The sequence below is a fragment of the Camelus ferus genome, chromosome 19 (assembly GCF_009834535.1).
Source record: "Camelus ferus isolate YT-003-E chromosome 19, BCGSAC_Cfer_1.0, whole genome shotgun sequence".
Classification (NCBI taxonomy): Eukaryota; Metazoa; Chordata; class Mammalia; order Artiodactyla; family Camelidae; genus Camelus; species Camelus ferus.
Window position 1 is genome coordinate 4,748,429 of NC_045714.1, and position 21,934 is coordinate 4,770,362.

Here is a 21,934-nt window from a genome sequence, read left to right on the forward strand (position 1 = left end):
TTCTCTCCTCTCACCCCATCACCACCTCTCCTCCCTTTCACCTCCTTTCTTCTATCCTTCACTTCCCCTCCTACCTCCACCCACCTCTACTCACCTCCCCACCTTTCCCTATTCCTTCCTCCACTCTCAAGGCCCCCTTCCTCGCCCACCCGGCATCGCCCCGCCCCTAGCAGTAGGCCCCGCCCCGCCTGGGGTCACGGGGTCGACGGACGCGCGGCGGCCGTAGCAGCCCTGCCAGTCACGTGGTCACGTGACGCGCTCCAACATGGCGGCGCCGTGGGGCCGCGGCGTCGCTTCCTGACGGGGCGGCGCGGACGGACGCCGGGACGCCGGGCCCGCAGCCTCGCTTGCCCGTTCGCTCGCGCCGCCCGCCCGCCCGCGGGGCCGCCAGCCCCCGCCAGGGCCGGGGCCATGCAGGAGAGCCAGACCAAGAGCATGTTCGTGTCCCGGGCCCTGGAGAAGATCCTAGCCGACAAGGAGGTGAAGCGGCCACAGCACTCCCAGCTGCGCAGGGCCTGCCAGGTGGCGCTCGGTGGGTGAGCCGCCCCGGCCCGGCCCCGCGCCGGCCTCCCCATGCCGGCCGTTACCCTACCCGGCCTCAGGCCGGCCTCTTGAGCGCCGCTTCCCCTCCACCCCGAATCCCACCCTCCTGGCCTCCTCATTACTCCTCGGGGGAAACTGATGCCCTGGCAGCTCGGGACTGGCCCAAGGTCACCTGGCAAGTTGGTGACAGCGTAGGCTGGCTGTCCAGCCTCGTAGCCCAGGGCTCTTGCCACGACTTCTTGCTGTCCTGCTTCCTGGTTCCTCCCCTCACCACCCTCAGAAGCAGCAGCTTTTGCCCTAAGTTTTTTCTTTACGTGGGTTCTGCTGGTTGGAGTTCCCCTTTGCGAGCAGAGCAAGTGGGAAGAGCCGCCCAGCTGGTTTAGGGCTACCCCTGAGGCCTACTTTGGAAGTGCTCAGTTAGTGAATGTTTTCCTTTCATTTGGGGATCTCCCATAAGTCCCTCCAGGAGGGACTGCACCTCCCAGGTATTGTAGTGTGCAGGAGCTCTGCTCGTTCCGGGCGGTCCACTGAAATAGAGGGCCTGTGAGGGCAGATACTTGTCTGTTTTATTCACCGCTGGATCCTCTGCGTGTGCAACAGCGCCTAGCACACAGTAGATGCTGACTGAATGGACCCACAGACTATAGGAGAGAACTCTTGATTCATAGCTCCTTAAAGCCTTGGCAGTTGATTCCAGCATCAACATCCAATCTTTTAGTTTCAGTCATTCAACAAGTATTTATCAAATGCCCGCTGCGTACCAGGAATGGTGATTGGCACCAAGGATACAGTGGGGAACAAGACAGACAAGGTATTTGCCCTTAGGGAGTTTATACTCAGGGAGACAAAATAAGTAAATTTAAAAATTAGACAATTTTGAATACTAATAAATACTTTTGTAAAAGTAACTTTTTAATAATTAATTTACTTTTGTAAAAAACTTTTTGTAAAAGAGCAAGTTGTGATACAGAGGGCTTGAGGACTACTTTTTATAGGGTTATGAAGAAGTAATCTTTTCTGAGAAGGTGACATTTGAGCCAAGTACTGAAAGACAGAAAGCATCCACCGTGTGGAATTCCAGGGGAAGAGAGTTCTATGCGGTGAGGATCAATACCTTTGACCAGAATTGGCTTCAAGTTACTTTAGCACCCCAGTGCCTTTGGTTTGAAATCCATAAATAGACCTGTTTTCCCTAACAAGTCACCAGATAAATGGAAAGTTTGGTTTTCCGTGACAGAGTTTGAGGTTACCATCACCTTTCTCCCTTCATTTGGTGCAAGGTACTCTGGGACTCTTGGGGCCTAGGAATGAGTTTGTGAACTTTACACTTTTCTGGGAGGAATCCTCTGGCTTTCATCAGATTCTCAGGAGAGTCTGAGGCTCCCTCAAGGATCAAGAACTATTGATGGCAAAGGTTGTTGCTTAGATAACCCGGAAACACATGCTAGACCTGTGAATTCAGGATCAAGTGGAGGGATTTACTGAGATTTAGGTTTGTAAAGCTTTTTTATTCATAAAACCAAGACTAACTGTTGGATATTGTTTTATCTGGAATGTAGGATAAGCACTACAAAGTAGTTTGTTAGGCAAAAGCCTGATACTTAACAACTCCACTTTGAAATCTGCCTGGATTCTATCCTCTCAGTGTTAACTTTAAGAGCATTGTTGCAGAAGTTTCAGAATAGTTATTTGGCAGAAAAGTTTTCATTTCCCCCTTTAGAAAACTTAACATCAAATTTTCACCAAATTGTATTTCACATTGTTGGAACCTACTTATAAAATTGTCATGTAAGTCATAAAGGGTCATAACATTGAGAACTTACTAGGTAATTTTGCATCATACCTTTGTTGAGAAGATTTTTCCCAAATTGTGGAATGCATATTCAGTGTTTTAGTAGTGAACTGTAAGAAATAGCCTACACTGAAAATATAAATTCTCCATTAAAAACATTTTTCTTGTCGAACAACACAGACAAGTTAAATAAAATATCCCATATAATGTTATTTGAAAAAAAAAAAGGAAATAGCCTGTAAAGGAACTAATTGGACCAGAGGTTAATTGAATAGCAGATTGGTATTGTGGTTCATCATCATCAGATTGATTAATAGGAGCTATTATAAGGGAACCTGTGTAAAGTATTGCATTAAACTGAGCATCTTTAAAAAATTTTTTTAAAATAGTACTTGTGTGTCATTGCTGTTAAATAAAAATGACTGTTTTTACTTATAAACAGAAGAAAACATATAGCAAAGTATCTGGTGATGTTTCGCTCTGCATCACAAGGCCCAGTTCTGTGTCCAGTAAGAGGAGGTGAGAGGAGCCTGGGTACAAGAAGGGTTACGTTATGGCTGGTGTTTTAGAGCTTACCGTGTGTAGATTACCACTCATTTTGATAAGAGGAAGTGTAAACGGCCTCTCAGAGTTGTAATGCTTGAATAATAGGAGCATTTACAGGAAATAGCTTCTGTGACATTCCACCAGTTGTAGCATATTAGGGGGAGGGGACCAGGGATGCACTGGGCTGTACCGGGTAGGAGTTGGGAGTGTCCTCTCTGGACTCAAGACTGCCTGGGTTCAAATTCCTTGCCTTCCACTTGCTGTCTGTGATCTTGGACAACTCTTATGCCTTCCTCATAGGGTGGTTATACAGCTGAAGTTAATTGAAGTTAACGTGCAATAAACTTGGCATGTATAAAGTAGGTGCTCTGTGAAGGCTTGCTGCTGTTACTTATTTTTATTACTTTAAGCTGGGACAAACCATAGACACTGTAAGTGCTCTGGCTTGACATTCTTAACCGACGTTGGTTCCTCGTTTAGGGATGACTTAACTGCTGTATTTGGTTTGTAGATACAATAAATAAGGATGTAATTACATGACTAAAAGGCTTTGTTTATTGGAGTATTAACTTGCTAAGCTCAATGAAGGCAAGGGTTGTACCTTGTAAAAGCAGTGATGATTAGGCTGGAATAGATTTGGAGTAATAATCTTGAACCTTTCAGCTCTCCAGTTGGGGCACATAATTACATTTTTAAACCTCACTTTCATAACCATCTTATTTAAGAGCCATTTTCTCCCATGATTTCATTTAAGTTACATTTCTGGTCTTAAACTGTATGAAATTTGGAGGCTTGACAAGAATAATCTGAGTGTTTTTAAATTGGGTATGGAAAAATTTGGAGGTCTGGAAAACTTTAACTAAATTGTTCTAACAGTACTTCTCATATATGATAAGATACGCAACATCTTATTTAATAATTTAATACCCACAAAATGCTAAGTAAGGGCTGAGTGCCCTGTAATTGCTAGCTGTCATTAAACATACCTATGTTTTTCATATGAAATTGAGTGGCTTTAAAAAGTCACTTATTTCTTAGAGCAGTTTTAGGTTCACAGCAAAATTGCACGGGAGGTGCAGAGAATTCCTATATACCTCTGCCCCCACACATCTGTGGCCTCTCCGTTATCAGCATCCCTCACCAGAGGGGTATGTTTGTTATAATGACGAACCTAACGTTGGTGCATCATTATCACCCATGAGTGACTTTTTAAAATCACATATTATATAATAACTGTATGGTATCTACCATGTACTAAGTATTTCTGTGTTCCAGGCGCAGTGCCGTTTGCTTTACACGTGGTTTAGTTCTTACTATTATTATCCTCATTGAGGCCTTAGAGAAGTTGGCTGACATAACTCAGCCAATAAGCAACGGAGCTGGGGTGTGAACGCGGACAGTCTGACTCCAGAGCCCAAGATCTTAACCATGACTGTCATGCTGTGTTGCTTCTCCATATGAAAGTTTTTGCATTGTATATAAAATACTCAGAGAAGTCATAAACGGTCATTATACCGCAGGGCAGTTTCTATGCAGTGAAGTTTTGGTGAAGTTTCAGTAAGTAAAGCATTCAGTAAGTGAAGAGACCATATTTTTTGTAGTTGAATTTTGAGATGTAGTATTTGACAGCCTTTAATTAAAAAGATCACAGCTTTTTTTTTCTGCAGCTTTTTACTGCATATGTCTTTGGCTTAACGTAGGGACTAACAGTAAGAAAGAAATGAGGATAAAGAGCTGATTTCCTATAAATTTCATTTGAGTTAAGTCTTTCTGATTTATGACCTCCCTCTTCATCAGCAGTAACTCCCTCTTACTCATTCTGGAGTTGTGACATGTAACTGATGTCCGTCCTTGAGTACAGCAGGCAGAGGGAAACCAAGACTCAGAGAGCAGCTTGCCCACAGCTGCACAACCAGGTGGGAGACAGCTGTAACATGTAGTTGCTGTATAAATCATAAAATCCACTTTGAGATTTGCTACTCTGACTGGTTCGTATATGGGATTTAGAGACACGTGAGTGATCTTAGCTTGAGCTGATTGGTGGCACAATGGAGGTGGAAACCAGAAGGTGGAGTGGCTTGAGGCATGAGTGAGAGGCGAGCAGACAGTGAGCACACACCTCCTTCCCAAAGTTTGGCTGTGCTGTGAAGAGGCGGAGGGAGATGTGGATCATGGGAACTTTTTGGTTTTCTTCTTTTTCTTTCTTTAAATGTGGAGAAGCCTTGAACTTGTTTAAATGTCATTGGGAAGAAGCCCATTGAGGGAGTACATTCATAAGTTTAGTTATATATTAACTTACAGAAAACATGCACATGTCTGTATAATATATGGTAAATTGTTTATTTCCTCAGTATAATGTTGTTCTTCTAACTTTGATGTGTTGAAAATAACTATTCTCACCATTAGGAAGAACCTAAAGTGCAACTTTTGAAAAATATCAAAGATATCCCTAAATTGTCATAAAGTAAGGCTTTCAGTTGAAATACAGAACAAAACCTTTAATGTTAGCAAATTCTGTCATTTTCATGACAGATTCTGTTTGTGAGTGCTGTAGATTATGAAAGTGTTGAGAAATACTAGTACTCGGGACCCTGACATTACTTTTTGTTGAAAAGCTTTAGAGTGATTCCTCAGGAGAAGGTCATCTGTCTAGAAGCAGCACTAAAAATTGCATGTGGTTATTGAAAAACATTTATTTATTGGATTGGCAGAAAAATCCATTGGGAGCTTATTGATTAGTCTTGTGACCCTGGACTAATAGCTTCTTGGAGCCTTGGTTTCCTGGGATGAGAAAGGTAGTAAGGCCTGTGTCACAGGATTATTATGAGGGTTAGGTGAACTAATGCAGGAAAGGGATTGACGCAGTACCTGGCACCTGACAAGTGACCGACTGAAATTCAGAGGCATTGGTTTTCCCGTATTGAAAGGAGAAGGAACTGAATGCTTGTTCTTCTCTGCCTCCCTCGTGGGTTGGTTTATGGACGTTTTTGCTGGTCTCTGACATTTTGACACTGGCGAGGCAAGTGGTTGGAAGAATTTAGAGCTCAGTCCGGCACTTGTAAACCTCAGGGGAGACCCTGTAAGCAGTGCTGGGGAAAACAGTAAGACCATTCTTTATGGAAAAGAGCGAACTTGTGAGAACGTGTGCTTAATGAGCAAGTACATGGTGGCTCCTGTGTAAATAGCTCAGGACTGTGTTTAGTTCTTACCATTTTCACCAGGCTTCGGGGGCCTGCCAGGAAAATACTTGACTTTCTTTCCAGCAAGCTTATCTTAGAAAATACTTAAATGTTTGCTAATTCATTCCTGGAGTCTTCCTGTAAGAAGCTTCTTTGGGTATACTGTCTTGGTTGTAAATGAGTCTTTTAGCCTTTTTTAAATTAGGTATTTCATTAGGTTTTATAGCTTTGTGGGGAGAATGGCCTTCTTGTGCTAGGACATAAAATTCTTAAATTTTCCCTCAGTCCTAAGGAGTAGTCAGTGCATACTTGTTCTCTATATAGTCTTTTTGTCTGTTGACTAAACCAGGCTGACATGTATTCAAAAGATATTTATTTGGGTGGCATACCTGGTGTCATGATACAAGGGAAATAAAACAAAGATCCTGTTCTTGTGGAGTTTGCAGTTAATGGGGAAGAAGGGCACTGTTCAAATGATCATGTCCTCTGAGACCTACTACCAACCTGACAGGTTCTGTGAAGGAGAGAAACGTGGTCTCAGAAGGGGAGTGAACAAAAAGATGAGGAAAAGCTTCCCTGAGGAAGTCTTGAGAGCAGAGTGATAAATAAGAATTAAGTCGGTTAGGGTGAGAGGCATTTTGGCAGCATGGGGACATGGCAAGCATATACAAAGGCCCTGTGGCAGAGAGGAATACAACCGTTAAGGAAACTAAAAGATACAACTGCTTGTGAATCTAGAGTTACCTCAAATTTTTAAAAAGGTTTTAATAATAATAATTAAAAAAAAAAAAAAGAAACTAGAAGAGGCTGCTATGTGGTTGGAGCATGGTAAATGAAGGGGGAGAGTGTTTGGGGCTAAGGTGGGAGCGATAGGCCAGGGACCCTCCTTGGAAGACATTGGAGATGATGGTGAGGAGCTTGCTTTTTAGACCAAAAGCAGTGAGATAACACTAAAGAGCTCTAAACAGGGAAGAAGATGATGGGATGGCAAGGTTTGTATTTTGGAAAAATCACTTGAGCCATTTTGTTCAGAACATCTTAGAGAAAACCAGAGGGATTGCCCAGGGTCATTGAGGAGGCATGTACCGTCATCCAGGGAAGAGATGTTGATGGCCTGGACTTAGAGCAGTGCCAGTGGAAATAGAGCAAAGTGAATGTCTTTCCCATTTGTCTAGAAGGTAAAGCTAACAAAACCTGGTGATGAATTGGGTAAGAACACGAGAAAGAGAATCAATAAGGCTGTTGAGTTTTTGACTCACCCAACTGGATGGATGAGTTCTTTAAGATGGGAGTGGGAAGACCATCTGGGGAGAGGTGGGTGGAGGAGGTTGATCTGAGCTGGGACTTGGATGTGTTCAGTTCCACCTGCCTTTGAGCATCCAGTTGGACAGGTGGAGTAGGAACTGGATGGATGTATGAGCCTGATGTTCATGGCAGGCCTGCACTGGAAATCCAGATTTGGGAGTCATCAGAGCTCAGGTGGGAATTGAAGGTGCAAGTGAGGATGAGAAGGCCTGGGGAGAGAGTGTACAGAGAAGGAAAGGCAAGGAAGCTTGGGCCTGAGGAACCCCGGCCTGCCTGGCTGGGCAGAGGAGGCTGTGTCTGCCAAGGAAAGGGAGGAGAGATGGCGCAAGAAGCAGAGGGCAGATGAGAATATGTGCTCATGAAACCAGAAGTAGAGAACATTTCAGGGAGGGTGAGGTCAGAAAAGTGAAATGCTGCAGGGAGTTCAGGTCAGGTGGAGACGGGAAACATGCCCATCAGATTTAGAGACATGTGGGTCATGGGTGACCTTAGCTTGAGCTGTTTTGATGGTGCAATGAAGGTGAAAACCAGACTGGAATGGGCTGGGGCATGTGTGGGAGGTGAGGAAATAGACGGTGAGCACACACAACTCTTCCACAAGGTTTGGCTGGGGCGGGAAGGGGAAGGGAGAAAGATGGATCATGGGAGTTTTGGGCTTTATTTTTTCCTTTGTTAAAAGATAGAAGAGACTTGAACTTGTTCAAATGTCATTGGGAAGGGAGCCAGTGGAAGGAGAGGTTAAATAATGCCAGAAAGAGACAGTTTATTCCTTCAACAAATGTTGAGTGCCTGCTCTGGGCTGAGGAATTCCTGGATGCTGGAAATTCAGCAGTGAACAGAGCAGACCAAAGTCTGTTGTCACAGAGTTTATATTCTGCTGAGTGAGATGGATAAGAGAACTGATAAAAGTATGTCAAGGATGGTAAATACTGTGACTGAAGATTAGAAAAATCAGTATAATATGAAATAAAGCAGGTAGGGGATACAGAATCACATGGAGGGATAGGGTGGCAGTTTTAGGTGGCAAGGGCAGGCCTTCTGAAGAGATGACCTTTGAACAGTCATCGGAAGGAAGTGAGGGAGCAAGCCTTGTGGATATCAGGCAAGGGCATTCCAAGCAGCCAAATAGCAAGAGCAAAGGTCCTGAAACAGGAACATATACAACAGGTAAGCTGGGGGCAGGGTGAAGTGAGATCAGGGGGACAACAGGGGACCAGATCTTTTAGAGGCTCAGAGGCCAAGGTCAAGATTGAGGATTTTACTCAGTGTGAGATGGGAAGCCAGTGGGGTGTTGAGCAAAGGAGCAGATGTTACCAGATTTACGTTATAATGGTTACAGATCATCTGTTTTGAGCAGATGTAATCTGATTTACATTTTTAAGGGAATCCCTCTGACTGCTGTGTAGAGAAAGATGTGAGATGGGTGGAAGGGTAAGCGCTGAAGCAGTGAGACAGGTTAAGGAGGCTGTTGGTCCAGATGGGAGAGGATGGTGGCATAGCCTGGTGTAGTGGGGATGGCACAGCGTGGTGAGAAGTGATCAGATTCTAGGTGGTGCGGAGAGCCTAAGTTCTTCGGAAGGCAGGTGGGGATGGGAGACTGCAGAGGTGGAGGGATTGGGCACTGTTTTCTAGCAGGAGAGAGCGTGAAAAGGAAATGTATCAAAATGCTAACTGTGGTTCTCAAGCTAGTAGGGTTAACAGGTGATTTTTTCATTTTCTTCTTAGTGTATATTTCTGTATTACCTAGCTTCTCTTTAGCGAGCACCTGTTACTTCTAAAGTCGGGGAAATAGTCTCCTTAGAGTTTACATTTATATTTATGTGACAATGTGAGGCAAATCTTATCTTAAATTCACATACTTAAAATAGATATTCCGCTTCTGCCTGTAATAACAATATTAGTAATAATTTTGCTGAGTTTTTACAATGTTCTAAGCATACTAAACTCTTTTAATGCGCTCTCTTCTGCTAGGAACAGTTGGTGTCCAATGCCTCTCGTCCTCTCTCTTTTGCAGGGTGGGTGCAGAAGTGGGTCAGTTTTTCGATTGGCTAACAGGAAGTTGAGGGGGTCTCCTTGTGGTGTCTTCTAATTCCTGCATGAAATAGGAGGCTGTTCTATCTATTGTAAGTAAAGAGGAATGTTGGTGATTAAGAGAGAGACGGGGTATTTGAGGAGAGTAGAGAAGTGTGCAGTAGTCTTTGTGGAGAGTTAGAGAAGGGGGGCTTAACTGGCAGTATTCAGGGTGCCATTGTGGTTGGTGATTAGGGCCTTTGTAGACTCACTAGCTTGCCCTGTGGTCAGAGATCTGGTCGTTAGGTGGAGGCAGTCGGAAGGAGATGGTCATATAATTTAACTTGGGGTTTTGCCAGAAGTTAAGACTAAAGGTCAGAGGGAGTCAAGCCTGTTGTTTTCCTGTCATTCAGGTAACAGTCTTGCTCGGGGGGATCCATCCTGGAAAATGAAGAAAGTGGAAAGCTGGCAAGTTGGCTTTGTTGAGTCTGACAGGCCAAAGAAGGGTCCTTCTTCTGGAGCTGTTAGTAGGTCAGCTGGAAGGAAAGAAGGCTGTGGGCAGAGAACAGGCAGGAGCTGGAAGTGGCACAGTTCCAAATGGAAACAAGATTCGGTGTGCCCAGCCACACCAGGCTGCCTCTGAGCGGAGGAGGAGATCCGGGGAGGGAGAGCTGGAGGAACTGAGGGCAGCGTTGTTTTGCATATTAGGGAGGAGTGTTGTAGATCAGATGTGTCAGGGGCAGTTGAAGGTTCGAAGGGATGTGGTGGGACTTTGGGGGAGTTGACTAGTGATGGCATTGTCGAGGTTGGTGATGGTCCCTGTTGGACTCAGCTTGGGAGTGGAGCAGGGAATGTGAGCCCGTGCCAAAGTCATTGAAGAAAGGGGAGGTGTGACCCGAGAGGTTTGTGAATGACAATGATGCCCAGAAAGGATTTCCCCAGGAGTGAGCTGCCCCACCCCACCCCACCGGGTCTCTCACCTTTCCAGCCTGCTCATTTATTGCTGCTAATTGCCCAGTTGGTGGTTAGGAAAGCAATGCCTGTTAAATGTGGAGCAATAAACTGGAGCAGGTATGCCTCACCATCTGCTCCGCTTCCTTCACCCCTCCTTTTCCTTCTCACTGTCAGGGGGCTCTCGAGTATTGGCTCTGGAGCAGACGGTTGGGGTGTAATCCTGCAGTAGCACTTCCGGGCTGTGACTGTGGGCAGGGGACTTCCCCTCTCTGTGCCCAGTTTACACACCAGTATACAGTTATGAGAGGAGTGCTGTTGTCCTCCTGAGTTGTAAGGAGGACCAAACAGGCACCTGCCCCTGGTGAATGTTAGCTATTATGATGATGATTTGTGTTCCACTAATTTCTTCTTTCCCTTGGCTCTGTTTGGTTCCACTGATGGGACTAGAGATTTTGCACTATTGCTGACTCCTGTTTTAAGATAAGATCAAGAGAACTGACAATTATTTACCACCTGTGTCTGCCTGCCACTGCCTTAGCCATTAATACCTTGGGTTTGTCAAGAGAATTAACCTGCATCCAGCTGCCTGGTTATAGTCTCTGGAGCGTATGGGGCTCCTTTTTATCATCCTTATTTTTTTTAGAGTAGGAAATCGAGTTTTAGGGAGGTTTAATAACCCACCTGGCATCATTCAGCTAACATATGTCCATGCCAGGACTTGAACCTAGTTCTCTCTGAATTTCCAACCTGTTTCCTGTCTTTTACCGCTCCAGGCTGTGTGAGGCGTTCTTTGCCCCATGCTGCACACCTTTTCCCTGTTCTTTTTTCTGCCTCTTTCTAATGGGAAAAAAATTGTATTATCCAAATATATCTAGAAGCCAACTGTTAGGGGAGACCATGTGAAACTACTGTCTGACCACTTCCAGCTTTTGTGTGGTTCCTACTGATACATCTCTCTGCCTCGACTGTTCGCAGTAGCCTCTTGATGGGCCCAGGTTGTAAATAGGTGCCCTGAGGCCGGATGGGGCTCAGAGAGTAAGTAGGACCAGCACCAGTGCTTCCAACTATGGTCTCAGCATTCACACTTTGAATCGGTGACAGCAGAACCAGCATTTACATTGTTCCGCATTTATAGGTTGTAGAGTAATTCTGCGTGCTTATTTGAGAGCCCTGGTACCCAAGAGGTTACGAACACGGTCCCTGGGGCCTAATTTCCTGGGTTCAAGTCCCAGCTCCACCTCTTACTAGCTTGTAACCTCTCTGGATCTTGTTTCTTCATCTGTAAAATTTAGCAGAGTTTGGCCTGGAGCCCTGGTCCTCTGGCTCCTTAGTTGCTCTTTGCTCTTTGGCCAAGCAACGTTTAGTTTGTATAAAACGTGGATGTTTTGTCTTCACTGTGCTGGGCATAGTCCTTAAAAGCTACTTTTATCCCCTGCAGTTACTTTTCTGCAACCATTGAAGTACTTTCTCCTTGATTCTTCCCTGTCCCTTGAAGCAAAGGTTGCAAACTGGAGTCCAAGGTCAGGGCAGCCTGCAAACCAGTTTTATTTGAGCGCAGTCTTTCTTTAAATCATTGAAATTGCTTTGAATTATAGTTGGAGCTTTCACTTAAAATCCAGATTCTGACTTCTGGAAAGATCAGAACAGGCACCTCCGGGCTCAGTCAGCTGGCACTGAGACTCTGCTGGGGCGCCCCTTGTCCTGTTGGGTGGGGAAGGGGACCTCCCTGCCCCCGATGTCTTAACGCCCATCCATGTTTCTTTGGGAGGTTCCCTCCCTGGCCTCAGTAGGCCTTTGCTTTTATTACCCTCGGTGCCTCAGTGAGCACGTAGCAGTCCTGGTGATTGATTCACTGATCAGTGGGTTGGCACCCATGGCATTCCAAAACAGACTATTTTAGAGCTCAGAGGCCAGCAGACTCTCTCAAAGGCCTAATTGCTTCAGATACACTTAACATCTAAACTTAACTCTGATAAGGTGACATGGTTGGAGGAAAACCTTACATTTAAGACCAGGCAGCAGTGCCCCTTCTGCACGTCACAGAGTGACAGGTGATATTACCACCAAGCAGAGCCTTGACGTTCTGCATGTTGATTTCTGCAAGCTGAAAGCTTGGCCACCAGCCTCCCAGGCTGGATTTCCCGAGCCACTCCCTCAGCTAGAAGCCAGAGCTGCTTCCTTAGTGAATTCTTGTCCTTGAAGGGCAGGAACCATGCCACAGAGCTCTCTTTAGGAGACAGTCACAGGCCTTATGGTCCATGAGCAGAATGTTTGGGATTAGTCATCTGGGTGTGTCTCCTGTTTTCTTACACATGTATAGTAAGAGCACATGGAAAGATGGGCTTGAAGGTTAAAGTTGCTGCCTCTAGTGAGTCCAGTTACTCGTTTTTTCATTTCCTAAGGGTCAGTCTAGAATGGAGTTGTCCAGGAAAAGGAAATTTTCACTTCTAGAACTGTGTTCTGGGGCGGCTAGAATAACTAATGCCATGTGCAAACTAGTGGCTTTCAAGAGACTGTGTAAAGAATGCTGGCCTTTTGGGGGTTATCTGAATACATGGCATTCAGCTCGACCCGCTTCATTGGCCTGCTCTGGTAATATGGTGAGCCCGCCAGCCTGACACGTAGGGACATGTCGGGAAGTTAGGCGTGTTTAGATGGGATGTTCTTGTGTCCATGGCACAGAATCTTGTTCTCCTGGACGTAAGACTCTCTCTCTGAGATTGTGATTTTTGAGTATTGACACTGTTTCCATAACCATAACCTACATGGTAAAAGTTTTTAAATTAATTTTAATTCATAAAAATTACATATGCCTTAGCATAACAATATGAATGTACTTAATGCCACTGAACTATACACTAAAAAATGGCTAAGATGGTAAATTTTATGTTATGCATCTTTACTACAGTTTTTGTAAGTGCTAAAGAAAAAGTATATATTATCATAGAAAATGTGGAAAAGAGAAAAAAAGCTCGTCATCCCCTTACTTAGATAGCTTTCAATAGTTTGTTGTATTTTTCTGTGGATACACAGTTGAGATGTTATTGTATTACCATAATATTGAGTTAGCTATCGTTAACATACATTTTGCAAATGGAACGTGGACTGTGGGGTCAAAATGCCTGGGTTTCGATCCTGGCTCCTAGTTCCTGACGTGTAGCAGGAGACAAGTTACCAAACCTTTCTTTGCCTTGGTTTCCTCATCTACACCAGTGGTTCTCAGCAGGGGCAGTTTTGCCCCAGGGGACCCCGCAGCACATAGTAACTGCTATGGAAATGGTTGCTGTTATTAATGATGTTGTCATCATTTTTATCACCTCATATCAGCATTTCTTTACTTAAAAATCTTCATAAACATTCTTTTTAATAGTTTCAGAGTATCTTTTGGTAAAAGTTTTCTTTTATATCCATATTGCATGCTCCTAACATGCCTTTCCTTTCTTCCCCACCAGATGAAATTAAAGCAGAAATAGAAAAGCAGAGGTAAGCTGGGGCACTTTCTCCTTGCTGAGTGCAGTATGAAGGGAGCAGCCTTGGCTGTGGGAGCCGCATTCTCTGCATGTTTTCTCGAATTTCTGATCCTCGGGGTCTCCTAGCACCGCACCGGGCACACGGCATGACCCTGTATGTGTCTGAACTGATACCAGGTTACTGGCTCAATAATTGCATATTTGGAGGAAAGGATAAGGAAGGTCAAGTTAATGCTGTTGTACCTTTTATTGACATAAGGGGCACAGCCCTTGTCTCCTGTATGTCCTGCTTCCTTAGGCAGGAAGACAGATTGTCCTGTTAAGTGGCTGCTCCTTGTCTTCGTAGTAATGCAGCCAGTGAGTCACGTTTCAGAAATACAGCTCTGACATGGCAGATGCCAGGATTCAGTCCAGGATGCTGACGATACAGCTTGTTAATCCGAGACCTTGTTCTCTGCATGTGGCACTTTGGTGTTTTTTGCTAAAGCATGTGTTTCAACTTTTCATTGTCTAGCCGCATAGGTGCAGTTTGCAGGCACTTTTAATTAAATGATTGCACGTGGGATGAGAAGTTAGCGTGAGGTGTAGGAAAAGCAAGCCCTCTTTTTGTTTGTTTGTTTGTTTTTTTCATTTCCCCTCTCTGGCCATCTCTTGTTTTTTTCCTAGGCTTGGTGCCGCTGCACCACCAAAGGCAAACTTCATCGAAGCTGACAAGTATTTCCTTCCATTTGAACTAGCTTGCCAGTCCAAGTCCCCACGGGTGGTCAGCACGTCCCTCGACTGCTTGCAGGTACCATATTTCAACTTGATAGTATAAAGGATGTTCTCTCAAGCCACAGGTGTCCTTACACTGGTGCTGTGTCAGTGACCCCCTGGTACTCAGAATGCTTTTAGGGGTGATGGAGAAAGGTGCATTCCAGCCTTTCCTTCTGAGGTCTTCTGAGGGAGGGAAGAATGAGGGGTCTGACCTCTTTATCTAAAAAAGAATTTATTTCTCTAGAAGTATTTTGTTGACCTCTCTTATGTATGTTTTCCTAAATGAAACCTTTAGCATTGATTGGAATATTTGGTACATACACGGGCACGTAACGTATTTTTATGCAACTTCTTTATTGATGGCATTCATAACATTATATTCATAACATCAAGCAGAGCGATATAGTCAACTCTTGTTCTTTGTGGTAATGGTCTGTACTGTCGCTGTGAACACTGAATTAGCAAATGCTGGGCCATTGTTCCTAGAAGAAATACAGTTAGGTTCCTGCGAGCCCTTGGTCACAACATGTTCATCAACTCATCAGAATATAACTTTATTCCTTGTGTGTTTCTGTTTAAAGGCACTTTATTTAATATATATTGTTGATTTGTTAGCACTGAATTCATGGTCAACAGCACTGCCGCATGCCTGAACAAAGCTTATCCCACGCCATTTCTCTGTTGGACACGTCCTTCTGCCTTCTTGCTCTTAGGAACACTAGACAGCACTATGGTTGGGGGCCATTTTAAATGGCGAAATCACCAGCGAAAAGGACAAAAATGTGAAGAATGTGGCACCAAATAGATAGCAAAAAAAACACTGCTTACAGTGTGAGAGGTGAAACAAGAAGGCAGAGTCTCCTTATTCCACGGGGCATTGGTGGTTCAGTGGTAGAACTCACACCTCCCAGAGTCTCCTTATTCAACCTCGTCTGGAACCTTGTGCATCAAGTGATTTAATTCAAATTTTTCACTGCCCAGCGGTGACTGCAAATGACTGCAGAAGCATCCCAACTATTGATTTAGGGCTTACAATAAATTTTAGTGAGTGGGCGCATTTGCAAATACAGAATCTGCAAATAATGAGGATCCACTGTATTTGGGGCCACAAGCAACCTTGTTGTAAATTAGTTTTTTACTGATGGAGAAGCAGGAGTGGAGAAGTTGGGGTGACTTGTCCAATAGTGTGCAGATAGTGAGGGACAGAAACAGGACTACAATTTGGGTTTCTTCATTCCTGCTTGTATTTTTTCTTCAGATCTACTCCTGAGACTTCTGGTTACTTCAAAGAATATTTATTTTTAACCCCAGTGGGCAACCTACATCAAGAGAAAAGAGCTTGATAAATGTTTTAAAATACATTGAAGAGATCCACAGTTTACCAGTACTTTGTAGAACAGGGTTAGTGAATAGATTCTGTGTTATTACTGCTTAGAAGCTGTATTGAAAAAAATACCTGGAACCTTGTCTGAATTTCTTGAGGAAGTGCCATGATTGATTGGTTATGTCTGCTGAGGCACAGGGCTGCCAAGTGGCGGTGGGCATGCCACATTTTTGGCATCTCTAGTCTAATATTTACTCTATTAATCTTTCTTTTTTGATGTATCTATACTTGAAAATTGATGACAGTTTCTTCACAGAAGCAGCTCTTCCAAATGAAAAGCCGTTTTCTCATTCAGTATAATTCTGTCCAGATTGTCCTATGTGAAGCATGTCATGAGCCAAGAATGTTTAAATGGCAGGCGCAAATCCTACTTCTATCCTAAAATATTTGTTGCTGTGAACATTTTCTGAGGGAATTTGGCATAAGTTTAATTTTAGTTGTTTCGTCCTCTTGTTAAGGTTTAGTTTGGAAGTGGGTGCTGATAGTTGAGATTATTGACGTACTGAACAGTGGCTCACATATCGAGTGCTCAGCCTGTGCTGGGCCCTGTGCTAAGTGCTTTATCCCCATCAATGTGTTTAATCTTCCCAACAACTGTCTGAGGTTCTTGCTCTTATCCCCATTTAGAATCAATGAAACTGAGGCTTAGAGAATAAAATGGCCAGCGCTGTCAGGTTCCCCTGGCCAGGCAGTGATGAGGTTGGGTGGGTTTCTAGGACTTGTTTTCTAGTCTCTGTTCCTAATCAGGGATCCTTAAACTACAGCCATGAGCCAAATCTGGCCTGCTGCCTGCTTTGGTAAACACAGTTTTATTGGAACACAGCTATCTTAACCTGTTCAGGCTGATACAAGAGAATACCACAGACTGGGCGGTTTAAACAAGACACATTTATTGTCCACAGTTCTGGAGGCTGGGGAGTCCAAGATAAGGTGCCAGCTGTCTAAATTCCCGGTGGCCTTCTTCCTGGTTTGTAGACCACCAGAGTCTCAATGTGACCTCATGCGGCAGAGCAGGCTAGCTGTCCGGTCTGCTCTTACAGGACATTAGTCCCATCATGAAGACCCCACTCTCTTGACCGCACCTACACTTAATCACACCCTAAAGGCCCCCACCTTTTAATGCCATCATATTGAGGGTTAGGATCTCGGCGTAGGAACTGGGGGAGCACAGACCTTCAGTCCGTAGCAGCAGCCGTGCCCTGTCGTTAATGTGTTATCAGTGGCTGCTTTCCAGCTACTACCACGGCTGAGTTGAAGAGTTGGAATGGAAACCTGCAAAGCCTAAATATTTAGCACGTGCTCCTCTACAGAAAAAGGTTGCTGACGTCCACTGTTAACTATTACCCTGTAGTTCTGTCCTCTTTAAGTAAAAATATGCTGTGTTTTCCTGGAAATAGTCCGTTTCTGGAACTCTGTGTACATGTGAGTCTGATTTCTGATGGAAACACTGACATCCTGGTTTACTTCAGCAGCTTGAGTGAAGTACCTGTCCCGAGGGTTATGGCCCATGATTAGCTTTTTTTTTTTCTTTCAAGAATGGAGGTTCTCCATAATTTAGTAGGTACATGTGGATTTCTTTGGTTAGTGTACAGAATGCAGAATATGTTGTCCTTTTTATGACATTGGAGAGTGGCTGGGTGCTCCCTGGAATACTGAATGAAAAAAAATTCATTTCCTCTTGGGGTTTATCCTTGCAGAGCCTGTTTGGCTGGCCTTTCCCAGTGTGGGTAAGGTCACTTCTAACTTGGAAATGGAGGGCCAGCATCTAGGGGTAACGGTTGATTTTGGCAGTATTGAAGCCAGCTGCAGTCGCGTCCATATTGTGCCCTGGGCGTTTTCAGGCGTCCCTCTCTGAGCTTGGAGAGGTGATGGGGTGCTTGCCGGTTTGGTTTGCCCTGAGCAGAGCTTAGAATTCCCTCCCCCACAGGGAGAAGCCTAGAGCCTTCCCTTGCTTCTCGCTTCTCCCGAGTGATAAAGACTGTCTGTGTTCCTTTCCTTCATCACCTGGTCTCCACATACCTCCCCAAGGCCAGGAAAAGTGTAGGGGAAAGAGGGTTGGTTCAGTCTTGTCTAAACTAGTGAGTGATCTCCAAGTTTTTCTGGGCACATATCAATAATAAAAAGTATTTTTGAGACTATCCTCTCAGAGTATTCATTATTCTTTAATTAGAAGACTACTGTTATTAAATTACATACATTATAAAACGTATAAAAATAGACCTTTTAAAAGGATAAGATTAAAAAAAATAGATCAAATTAAAATTCTGATATTTTCTTTCTATATCCCAGTGAAGGCTGTAGGAAATCACTGGTCTAAGCCATCATATTTATACCACGAGCGTTATCCTTTAGCTCTTATTTCTAAAAGACTTTGGAGTCTTTAATGCACATTTTAAAATCTGTTTGTAATAACATAAGCTGTCCATGACTACGTTCTCTGTTAAATTTTCTTTTAGAACTTTACAGATAAGGCTGAAGTCCTGTGGACCACTAGCCCTAAACCCAGTTTGCCTGTTTAGGTGTATAGTTTTCCTTCTTTCTTTCTTTCTCTCTTTTTTTTTTGTTTGTTTGTTTGTTTGTTTTTTAACATAAATAATACCACTTGTACAAATTTTTCTGTGGCTTGGTTTTTCCAACAGTGGTTTTTAATGTCTATTAGAATACTGCATGCAAATATGGGGCATTCCTTTTGACTGATACGATATGTTACGCCACCGTTTTACTTACCCCTTCCCCTGTAGAGGGGCATTGACAAGTAGGGTCACAGTGATCATCCCGGCGCAAGCCGTCTCCTGGACACAGGTGTCCGTGAGCCAGCTCCCCTGAGGTCTCCCTCCTCTGCCCTTTCCCCATCCCCGCTTTGCATCGGCCAGAGACAGGCAGGAACTTCTCCTCTCCACCTCTGTCAGTCCCCCAGAGTCCAAGCCACCAGCATCTCCTGGGCAGCTGAGGTGGCCTCCTCACGGGTCCCCCCTTCCACGCCTGTGGCCCTTCAGCCTGTTCTCCACTCAGGAGAAGGACTTAGAAATGTATCCCAGTTCCTGTTCATCCTTTGCTCAAACCTGCCAGTAGTTTCTGCCTCACACACTGTGCAGTACACTTCCCTCAAATGAGCTTGCCAAGCACGCTCATGCCCCCGGACCTCTGATATGTTTCCAGGCTGTTTTCTATGCATTTACGAAAATACTTATTCATGCACAAATTGTTTCTGTTTTCCAAAAATGAGATAACGCTATGCATTATCACTGCAACTTGCTTTAAAAAAAAAAAGTTTTTGGCTTTGGTCTCCCCCCACCCCACCCCCTGCTGCCCCCAAGGCTATAAACTCCATGAAAACAGGACTGTCTTGCTGTTGTAACCCCAATTTCTGGCATAAGGAAGGGTGAGAAGGAAGAACTTAGAAAGACCCACCGGACACAGGAACTGTGCTTTCTTCTGGCCCTGTCTCACTACACAGACAAGGGAGTAAAATTACACTTTAAACCCTTTTCTATTTGAATGGTAACGTGCCTTTTAAGGAGTGCACAGAGTGGGGAATACTTCCAATGTATTTTCATATTTTAATTAAACACCAGGAATTCACCTCCATCTTTGCTTTGCACCATCAGTGTTGGGTTCTGTGTGGCCTACTTTTCAATATTCACATTTTAGGAGTTCGTAGACCATCCCACTCATAACCCACTGCTCAAAACACACTTGAGTCCTATAGGAATAAGGAGTGAGCAGTGTCCAAAACCAGAGCTCATTTACCAAGTAGCCAGCGCTACCCTGACAGAAGCCTGCACATGTGGCCACAGTGAGAGGGGATGCGGTAAAGGGCATCCTGACTTGTTTTTCAAAAGGACACTTGAACCCCTCTCCATCCTGGCCTGGAGCTCTCTGGGCTGAGGCTTGGACAGCTCATTCCTGCAGTGTCACACTTATGCTCCCAGCCACTGTTTCTCAGTCTGGTTTTCCTTCTCATTGAATGGCAGCGCTTGCGAGGCTAATGATGGGGAAAGCCCTTGAGAAACAGCATCAGGGCTCAGCAGGGCTGTGGGTCTTCCTGTCGCGGTGTGGCGGCACCATGGGTCGCCTCAGGAGCTGTGTCGCTTTGTGCAGGAAGAGGCAAGAATGTGACACACCAGAAACCAAAAAGATAAAGAACAGGGCAGTGTTTGTGATAGACACTGGAAGCAGAGGCTTCCTTTGTATCCTCGACGCCCAGAGGGGTTGTAGCAGATGAGAGGTTCTTTCATCTGGTCACCCATCAGAATAGCCTGGATAGCTTGGGGAAAAACCTCGGCTCCCAGGCTCCACCCCGTAGGCTCTGGTAGAGTAGGTCTACGTTGAGGCGCAGAAATCTATAAGGAGTGCCCTTGGGTGACTCTGAATCTCAGCCTGGCTTAGCCACCATCCTGACCTTTGAGTTCACTCCCGCCTCTCAGATTCTCCAGGGTAAAATCCAGGTCATGAGTGAGGTGGCCCAGGCAGATGGCCCCTGTCCAAACTGACCTGTCACCTGACTGAGAAGGCACAGCCCAAGCAGCCACTCTTCTCTTTAGCCACATGGGTGACATGCAGTTTGATAATGTAGGTGCAGAATTCAGTTAGTGTTTTTCCTTTAATTTTTGGAATAGAAAATATACCGACATGATTCAAGATTCAAAAAGAATGAAAGCAAGCGCTACAAAAATGTCTTAGTCCCGCCCCTGCCCACGCTGCTGCGCTCTCCCTGAGCTCAAGCAAAACGTATTATTAGTCTCTTATGTATCTCTCCATTTGAAAAAAAAAATACTTTTTTTTAAACATCTTTGAGATGTAATTCACATGCATACAGTTCACCCATTTGAGACATACAGTTCAGTGATTTTCCTATATTGTCAGGGTTGCACAGCCATCTCAGCAGTCTCATTACAGGCCATCTTTATCCTCAGAAAGAAGCCCCGTTTTGCTTAACAGCAGTCACTCCCCATTTCCCTCAAATCCCCCCAGCTCCAGGGAGCCGCCAACAACTCTGTCTCTGTGATGTATAGTTTCAACCCCTCCATTGTTTACACAAGTGGTTGTGCACTGGGGGCTGTTCCACACGTGCCTTTTCCACTGGACATTCTTGCACTGTCACGAGGCCCTTCTGCCATCGAGAGTGAGGCGACGTGCTGCTCTCGGGGTGGCTGTGCCCGCCGCACCCCAGGGGAGCAGAGGGATCTGTGGCAACCGGAAGTTAAAGGCAGTGCTCACTGCCTGCCTTTTAGTGTCGTGGGTGGCCTCAGTGCTGGCCAGACACAAACTTCTCATCTCTGTTCTTTCTGTGTTTAGAAACTCATCGCATATGGACACATCACCGGCAACGCCCCCGACAGTGGAGCCCCCGGGAAGCGGCTGATTGACAGGATCGTTGAAACTATTTGCAATTGTTTTCAGGGCCCTCAGACGGATGAAGGAGTTCAGTTACAAATAATTAAGGTATTTCTGTCTATCTGCCCGGTCTGGATTTTGAATGAGAAAGCTCATCCCCCTAGGGGTTTAGATTTCTAATTTACCATGTGTTAGTTGTCTCAGGAGGTGCTGAGCTGGAACAGAAAAATGTAAGCATCACTTAGATCTTTTGTTAAGTGTCAGAATTTATTAGCATGGTCTGAGACAAGAAGAGTGGAACCAGGTGTGGTTTCAAAGTAAACAGCTCCGCTAATAACTACACAAATTGCTGGTGAATTAAATTGACGTGAAATCCTCTGGTCTTTTCCCTTGAAATTCTAGATTTCTGGGCTGCCGTTTCTCAGCAGGTCCTTGTGTTGGTGCTTTCCTGCAATTTGCTCCTGTCCTCTTGTCCTCCTTTCCCATTTCCCTGTTGCATTTCTGCTGCCAAGAGTGGCTTGGCGTGGGGTGGTCTGTCTGTCTGTCTGTCAGAGTACAGATCAGGGTGGGTGTGGTCAACATTTCAAACCTTAAGTCCTGAATTCACTTGGTGAGGGATGGCTTCGTGTTAGCCACACCTTGCCTAAAGCTCCCTTGA

General features: G+C 44.8%; 1 protein-coding gene across 4 annotated transcripts in view; it reads left to right on the forward strand.

The window, feature by feature from the left end:
* Positions 1 to 233: 233 nt before the first annotated feature.
* ARFGEF2 (ADP ribosylation factor guanine nucleotide exchange factor 2) overlaps positions 234 to 21,934 on the forward strand; it is an 84,270-nt gene continuing 62,569 nt past the window's right edge. Inside the window, exons 1-4 of one of the 4 annotated variants that reach the window (XM_032461330.1) lie at positions 234 to 532; positions 13,782 to 13,812; positions 14,466 to 14,589; positions 21,238 to 21,384. In XM_032461330.1, coding sequence (XP_032317221.1) covers positions 412 to 532; positions 13,782 to 13,812; positions 14,466 to 14,589; positions 21,238 to 21,384 — 423 coding nt within the window. In that variant the 5' untranslated portion in view covers positions 234 to 411. The other 3 variants (XM_032461331.1, XM_006174994.3, XM_032461332.1) reach the window with 3 other exon arrangements.